Genomic DNA, 8369 nt, shown 5'->3' with positions numbered 1-8369 from the left:
TCTCTCTCTCTCTGGTCCTATGAGAAATAAGAGAAAATTTGCTGCGCTTGGTTTAAAGTAATAACTACACATGCAATTCTTTTTGTAAAATTCATCAATGCCATGAAATTGGATTATTTACAAACAGTTATAGAGGTAATCAATCATCTCATGCATGCAACTCCTTTTTTGAAAATTCATCAATGCGCTTTGTACTTTGTTTACTTCAGTGTCAATTTGCGTATGTCCTGTTAGGATCTATAGTAACGCCCACCAAGCTACTCCCTCCGAGGATCAAGTCAATTTGCGCCGCAAATTGCGTTGACAGCTTTTGGACGTTGCTTTTTGGGCTTCACGCCATGAGAGAGAGAGAGAACCTGCTTTTAAAAAAAAAAAGGATACTCTCAGAGAGAGAGAGAGAGAGAGAGAGAGAGAGAGAGAGAGAGAGAGAGAGAGAACTGATGCTTTCTATTTTTAAAAGCTTTTGGGGCTCTGCTTTTGGGCATCCCTTGTACTTCTAAATATGTGGAGAGGGATTCACTTCTCAGAGCATCTGGACGCAGAGTCTGAGAGTGAAACCCTAGCCACACTCTTGTACTTTGATCTGATTAATATAAAAAGAAATACCGAAAAGGGCCAGTCTTTGGGGCCAATATCTCTAGAGGCACGGAACTCCGTTGGGCCAATGCAAATTTATTGTGATCTGTGAATTGTTTTGAAGTGGTTATTTGGTGCTCTAGCGGTTGATTCTTGACTTGGAGTGTCCAAGTCTTCTAAAGTGGTATCAAGTCATCTCTAAAGAAGATAATCTCAGACCCGAAGACAAGGAACGGTGAACCTTAGTGGGCACGCTTGCCTTCACCGCTAGGCCATATTATCATTCTATCGTTAGTGGGAAGGGTTTTAACACAACGATGCAGGTTTTCAAGCTATGGCGAGCATCAGGTACGCACTTTGAACGCAAGGCATTACTTCTGTCCAAAAGGGACGGTCTGAAGGCTTCTCCATGCTTCTCAGGAACACCGCTGAGGCTGGCACCAAACTCTCTACTTACCTGTGACAAGAGTGCAAAGGCATATCCTGGCTGGAGTGTGGTGCAGGTCAGGCGACGTGGCTTGCTTCGCAAAGAAGCACGTGCGGAGCTCCAAGAGAAGAGTGCCAAGAACTGCCTTGTTCTATCGCCGGAAGACAAAATCGCATACAGGTTTCTTTTCTTCTTGTCAGTTTGCAACTTTTGCATGTAACCCAGCAGGCATGCGATCTTAAGAGCAGCTGGAATTGTATCATTACTGTGTGCTCACGCGCACACACCACACATGACAAGTCTGTATGCGTTTGTACATCCAGAACGACTCAATATGCTCATGCCCTTCACATTTATAGGTTCAACTCGGTTTGGTTGGTTACACTTAAGTTATGGGTGTTTGTACTGCTTAGTGGAACTGGGCAGGAAGAGCATACAAATTCTCACATTTATTTCTTTTCTTCTAGAAAGGTTGTCTACGTTGTGAGATGGTACTTTCTCATTGGCACAAATTTGTCATTGCAAATAGTAGGCGTTTCAAAATGGTCAATGATTCGAAACAGTTTGGCTTCCGGAGAAGGGGTTAGGAGCAACTGTAGATCTTCAAAAACAACTGCTATGTGATAGACAAAGAATCTTAAAGCACATTAGAGTGTGATTCATACCAAACACTGAGCTTCTTTTTCTGCCACATGAACTTTTGCCTTGCCTCCGCGAAAGTGGCAGCATAAAAAGCGAATTATATTATGAACGATCTGCAACTGGTGATGCAATACAGATGGATCTTCATCAGGGTGCCCCTCGGCCTTCTTGTCTACAGCCCTGCAAAACAGAAAAGGCTGGAAGACAGTGATAGGGTCATAAGAGTGGAGAGAGATTGCTGGCAGTAGAGGAGAGAGAATCCTATAGAGAAAAGAGAGAGAGAGAGAGAGAGAGAGAGAGAGAGAGAGAGAGAGAGAGAGAGAGAGAGAGAGAGAGAGAGAGAGAGAGAGAGAGTTTGTCAAAATGCTGGATCTCAGGCTGGATACATACTGAATACATGCCTGCCCGTCACTTTTGGCAACGGGCGGGCATGCATTACACACCAGTTGCAATATATTTTCCAAAATTAAGCGACTTTGCAGCAGCAGCGTCCCTCCGCCCGAGCTTGGGCAGGGGGTAGCTGCTATCCATGATCTTGTCCTCCGCCCTATTTGCGCAGCGTATCAGAAGATGCCCTCTGGCCTCCATGTCTGCTAGCCCAATCTTGGGCACGCGATCTATAGCCAGCCTCATATGCCATGACCTCAATCTGCAGCCCACGATCCATTAAAATGTCCATAAAATATCATCTTAGTAGAGGGCAGCTAAATACCAAGGCAGAGATGAGCCATTTCTTTCTCCCTCTAGGTCTGTTCTCTTGCCAGGAGGTAACGTGTGCTCTCATAGCATGTTGCCGAGGTGCACTGTGCACAATCCGCACCTCTAATGTGATGCTTTGCCAGTGCATGACCCCGAGGCGAAAACGCTAGGGATCTGCAAGCGGCTGCCCATCCCCCATGAAGAGGGACTCCTCTGATGGAAGATAGTTGCCATGAAGGCTGCTTCATGGCAGCTATCTTCCAGGTCCTCCCATGAAGCTGCTTGACCATGGCCAAAGGTTACCGACAAGGGGCGGCCTATTTGGTTGCATCACATCCATCATGTACCCTCCCTTGGTCCCACATATATAGGTCCCTCCCATGCTGCCCCCGACCCAAAATCCCAACCCCCACCACACGGGAATGAGAAAATTATGTAGAATATAGGTGCCAAGGGCACGGGGGCACATGAGACCAATGAGGATAAATTTCCCTAGCCGTTGTTGGATACGAGGCCATGGATAGAGCCAAAACCTAGGCTACATGTGGCTAGAAATAAGCTGACATGAAAAAACTACCTCAGTCCGGGGACAGCCACAAAATGCATTCTTGGGGAGCACTAACACTCCCTAGCCGGGTTAGCGTCCAAGGACGTAGAAACACACGTGTAAGCATAGTTATGGGAAGTAGGTAAATAGGAATGAAAATAAAAATGGTAACGGTACCGGAAATGGGTGTTGGGTTAAAGGCCCTAAATAACCCCTCATGTACACTTTATGTACATTTTTATACTTTGAACCTGGACACATTTTTTAAAGATCACTTATAATAAAAGTGGAAAACCAACAACTCAATACTTGTGAGTTTTCCCAAAAACGTACGAGCCTCTCTCTCTCTCTCTTTCTCTCCACTATCGATTTGCAGTGCCATGCTTCTTCTGCACTCACGCCTGGCTACGTTTGCATTAATCTTGCACTCCTTCACCTCGCGCGTCACCCGGTAGCCTCTCCTTCACGCTTTCAACTGGTAACAGAGCTCCAGGGTTCAAAATAGGACCTGCGCAGTCTGCTGGACATCAAGTTAAATTTGCTCTCCTGTGACAATTTTCACTTCCATCGCGAAGCCCCTCGCTTCTGGGGTCAATAGGTCAAAACAGGTAATTTACAGGTTAAAAAGCAATACACAGGTGTACCAAATTTGTGGGATCACATGTATTGATGTTTGATGCGAGGATTTGAGTGAAAAGCTGAGTATAGGTGATTTAAATCGCATATTCAGCTGAAAATTCAGATTAGGACAGTTTCATGTAAAGAAATTGTGATGTATCGTATGCAAAGTCTTGTGCTTGCTCCTATTTGCTGAAATTTTCAGCCTATTGAATCTCTCTTGTATACACACTTGTGGTTCAGCTAAGATGGCTTCTATCTCTTCCGCATCTGACACTAAAAGTTTGATGGAAATCAAACGGTTCGATGGTCAAGGCTTCGACCTCTGGCAAGAACGCATGTAAGGTATCCTTTTCTTAAAGGATTGTGAAGATACATTGGAAGAGAACAAGCCGCAAGGTTTGTTTGACTTAGTGGGCCAGGTTGAATAAGAAGGCCATGGCCTACATCAAAATGGCTATCAATGATGACATTTTGACGGACATCAACGTTTGGACTCTGCTTATGCAATATGGCAAAAGCTAAAGGCCAATTATGAGAACACCACGCCTATGAACCAGGTGCATTTGATACGAAAGTTGGTGAATATGTAGCTTGATGACTCGAAGTCAGCTTCTGAGTATTTGAGTGCTTTTACAGGTGTGTTGAGTCAGTTGCAGGACAGTGGACTTCAGCAATTTGATGATAAGCTGAAAGCTATTTTCTTGCTTATGACTTTGCCAGATACTTGGATAACATTGGTTGTCTCCTTGAGTAACAGTCTCAGCCTTACGTATGACGGTGTGAGAGGGTCTATTCTTAATGAAGAGATTAGACGCAAGTCTAGTGGGGAAGGTGGCAGTTCTGCCTACAATGCAAGAGGTAGAAATCAAAAGCGTGATGCGGGCAACAGAACTCAAAATAGAACTAAGAGCAAGACAAAGGATAAGGATGTCACTTGCTATCAATGTGGCAGAAAGGGTCACAAGAAACCCGATTGCAGGTATTTCAAGATAGAGCAATATAGGAAGAAAGAAGCGCAAGAGAAGAAGAAGAAAGATGAGAAGAAGGGGTAAAAATCAGCAGGTGATTCCTCTTAAGGATGCTGAAAATGCAAATGTATCCTCTAGTGTGGTCATTGAGGAGTTGTCAGACGTTGAGAAAATTTTGGTTGCGGCTTCATGCCCCTCAGATTTGATGATAGCTAATGGAGAAGACATGCTTATCTCGAAGAAAGATGTCATTGATGCATTTGCTTAGTGCTAATGATGGCCTATCTCAGTCTTGGATAGTAGATTCTGGTGTCACAAATGGGTGACGTGGCATGGCATGGCCCTAGACATTGGGGCAACAGAGTACACACAACCTCCCCGGCTGGATGACATGCTCAGAAAATTCGCTGAATGCTAACGTGGCACTGTCGTACGGACCCTCCGTGTTTTGCGACGCATTCACGGCAGTGTGGGACTGCATTTTTTTACGCAAAATTAGGCTGGAAATCGTATGTAATTGTTGCCTTAATTTCCACGCAAGCTTGAGAGAGATGTATTTTTAAAAGTTGCTTTATTTGAGAATGCTTTTAATGGGTAGCTTTTGGGGCTCTGCTTTTGGCATCCCTTGTAAACCTTTATAAGTGTGGCGTGGGTTCCCACTTCTCAGAGCATCAGGACGCAGAGTCTGAGAGTGAGACCCTCCCACTCCCTTGTACTTTGAGTTGCAGTTTAATACAAAAAGAAATACCGAAAGGGGTGCCAGTCTTTGAGGCCAATATCTCTAGGCATGGAACTCCGCCGGGCCGTGTCGAATCAATTGTGAATTGTGAATTGTGAATGTTTTGAAGTGAAAACTTGTCGTGTCGCAGTAGAATTTTGACTTGGAGTGTCCAAGTTAATGCAGTTCGGAATGCTTTGCAGAAAACTCAGAAAAAGGCAACAGATCGACATTGTCGCAAGGCGGGCACCACGTGCCAATAGAAAAGAACAGACTGAACAGACTTTTAGCACTTCAATAACAACTGAACTGAGAGAGAGAGAGAGAGAGAGAGAGAGAGAGAGACGGAGTGGCGGAATTCCACCCAAGAGAGTATTGGCCCCAAACCTTGGCGCCCCTTTCGGTATTTCTTTACATTGCATCATCAAAGTACAAGCCGGTACTCCAGACTCTGCACCTTCTCCAGGAAGCATGCCAGAGAATGAGCCCTAGCCTCATATTTAAAGGCCCTTGGCCTGAAAAGCAGTTATAGTAAAAAGCTTTTAAAACTCAAAAGCTTCTGGTTCAAAAGCAAAGCCAAAAACTGCCAGCGTAAATCACGGAAATCCGTACAGCCTGCCACGTCATTAGACAACGCAAAACGCAGAAATCTGTCCTTAGGGTTAGGGTTAGGGTTTCTACAGTTTTAGGGTTTTTGGCAGCAGAATTAAGGTTTGCAGGTTTTAGGGTTAGGGTTTCCAGAATTAGGGTTTCAGCAGTTAGGGTTTCTGGCAGAAATTGGGGTTTGCAGGTTTTAGGGTTAGGGTTTCCAGAATTAGGGTTTCCAGAATTAGGGTTTCCAGAATTAGGGTTTTCAGAATTAGGGTTTTCAGAATTAGGGTTTCTGGCAGAAATTAGGGTTAGGGTTTTTTGCACTCGGGCAACCACGTCCTCACTTTGTGACACTTCTTCTGCTGCTTGTTCTTCTTAGGGTTTAGGCCCCTCGGCCGGCATCTGTAAGTTGGCTCCATTTTTTAGGCTTCGACACGTCAGCAGGTTGTTACATCTCCCCTTCTTGAAAGAGAGTAATCGTCCGCGATTACAGCATATCTGCAAAACAACTCAAGTTAGCTCAAAATTTCTGAGGGACATTCCGAGGGACAATCAGTTTGCTCTTTTTATTAAGGAGTTAGCTTCTCCTTTCTGCTCTTTTGATCAAGGAGTTAGCTGCTCCTATCGGCTGTTTTGATCAAGGAGTTAGCTTCTCCTTTCGTCCAGATCGGAACTCTTGATATTCCGGCGTAGTAAAATTAGCCATCACACCCAGACCGTACTGATCTTCCACGGGTGTCTTGATGCACTAAAATTACATACCCAGGCAATCTCATCCAATTAGGAATATTCAGTGTTTGGCACATCACAATGCAACACAAATGCTCACATACGTATGTTACAAGACATAGAAACATAAAGCCGCCGATGAACACTCCTCCTGCATAACCTAACAAGGTCCGGGCCGGGAGATATTCAACGACTCCCTCATCACTCCTCCCGCATAACCTAAAAAGGTCCGGGCCGGGAGATATAGAGGCCTTTTACAACCAAACGCCCCCCAGACCGTAGCCTGCGTCGTTTGGAGGTGCTGAGAGTAACCACTGCTCGGACTTCTTAATACTCCTCCTGCATAACCATCCAGGTCCGGGCCGGGAGTCACACCAACAATTATTTTACAAGCATACAACCAAACGCTCCCCAGGCATCGGCCTGCGTCGTTTGGAGGTTTTCAAACATACAACGAAACGCACCCCAGGCATCGGCCTGCGTCGTTCCAAGGTTCAAACAATACCAAAACAGTATTTCTCACTTCTCCACCCAGGAGTAAAATCACCAATCATTGAAACCAGTATCAAACCAGAGTCAAACAATTCAAATCGGCACCAAAACAGGTTCAAAACAGATACCATCCATTTCAAACAAATTCCAAATAGGATCACCAAACAAGCTCAAACAGAACTCAAACTTAAAAAGCAATCTCGACATCAATCGAGCTCGAAAAGTCGACTGACTTTCCAACCTGAAACCTGCACCAAAAATTAGGGTTAGGTTTCTTCCATAAGGTCGTAGCCGAGCACAGCATGGTCCATCAGCTCTTGGTCCATTTGTTCTTGACTTGTTTAAGTGCAGGAACTGATAGGCGAAATGACTGTAGCATTTCGGTCTGAACGATCTCGATAGACGTGATTGCAATAAGGATTAGTCAATCGGGCATCTATGAGGTCCCGAGTGGATCTAGATGCGATTGCTAAATACGTAGCCGATTAATCATGGTCTAAGATTCGAATGAATTTTGAATGTCATTTGTCATGTGATGTCTTGCGATGTCAAGTGATGTCCTGTGATATGACTGTCGATTGGTACATGTGCTAGATGTGTGTTCCTAGTGCGTCGGTACTAACAGTCAGTGTCTGCTAAAAGAGTTTATGGCTTCTGTCTGTTTTGCAGGCGTAATCGAGGGCGATTACAATGCTTTCAAGAGGGGGGTTATGCCACAAATGGGTGACGTGGCATGGCCTTGGACATTGGGGAAGCAGAGCGCGCACATTCCCTCCCCGGTTGGATGACATGCCCAAAAAATCCGTTGAATGCTGACGTGGCACTGTCGTATAGACCCTCCGTGTTTTGCGGCGCATTTCACGGCAATGTGGGGCTGCTTTTTCTACGCAAAATCAGGCTGGAAATCTTAGCAATTGTTGCCTTAATTTCTTCGCAAGCTTTAGAGAGAGAAAGAGCTTTATTTTTAAAAGTTGCTTTATTTGAGAATGCTTTTAATGTGCAGCTTTTGGGGCTCTGCTTTTGGCATCCCTTGTAAACCTTTATAAGTGTGGCTTGGGCTCCCACTTCTCAAAGCATCTGGACGCAGAGTCTGAGAGTGAGACCCTCCCACTCCCTTGTACTTTGAGTTGCAGATTAATACAAAAAGAAATACCGAAAGGGGCGCTAGTCTTTGGGGCCAATATCTCTAGGCACGGAACTCCGCCGGGGCGTGTCGAATCAATTGTGAACTGTGAACAGTTTTGAAGTGAATTCCTATCGTGTCACGGTAGAATCTTGACTTGGAGTGTCCAAGTTTGTTACATCTGGTGCCTCTTTCCATGTGACTCCATCTTTGGAGTGTTTTGCTACATATGCTGC

At 45.0% G+C, this 8369-nt stretch overlaps 1 protein-coding gene across 1 annotated transcript in view; it reads left to right on the top strand.

The window, feature by feature from the left end:
- The first annotated feature begins 776 nt into the window (after positions 1 to 776).
- Positions 777 to 8369, top strand: part of LOC147449480 (Pseudouridine synthase family protein) — a 30155-nt gene continuing 22562 nt past the window's right edge. Inside the window, exons 1-2 of the mRNA XM_086521926.1 lie at positions 777 to 924; positions 997 to 1183. Of these exons, the coding sequence (XP_086378052.1) occupies positions 894 to 924; positions 997 to 1183 (218 nt within the window). The 5' untranslated portion in view covers positions 777 to 893. The remainder of the gene's footprint in view (positions 925 to 996; positions 1184 to 8369) is intronic.

This window comes from Adiantum capillus-veneris, chromosome 10, assembly GCF_014529385.1.
Source record: "Adiantum capillus-veneris isolate H3 chromosome 10, ASM1452938v2, whole genome shotgun sequence".
Lineage (NCBI taxonomy): Eukaryota > Viridiplantae > Streptophyta > Polypodiopsida > Polypodiales > Pteridaceae > Adiantum > Adiantum capillus-veneris.
The sequence above is the reverse complement of the archived record's forward strand: the minus strand, read 5'-3'. Positions and strand labels throughout refer to the sequence as shown.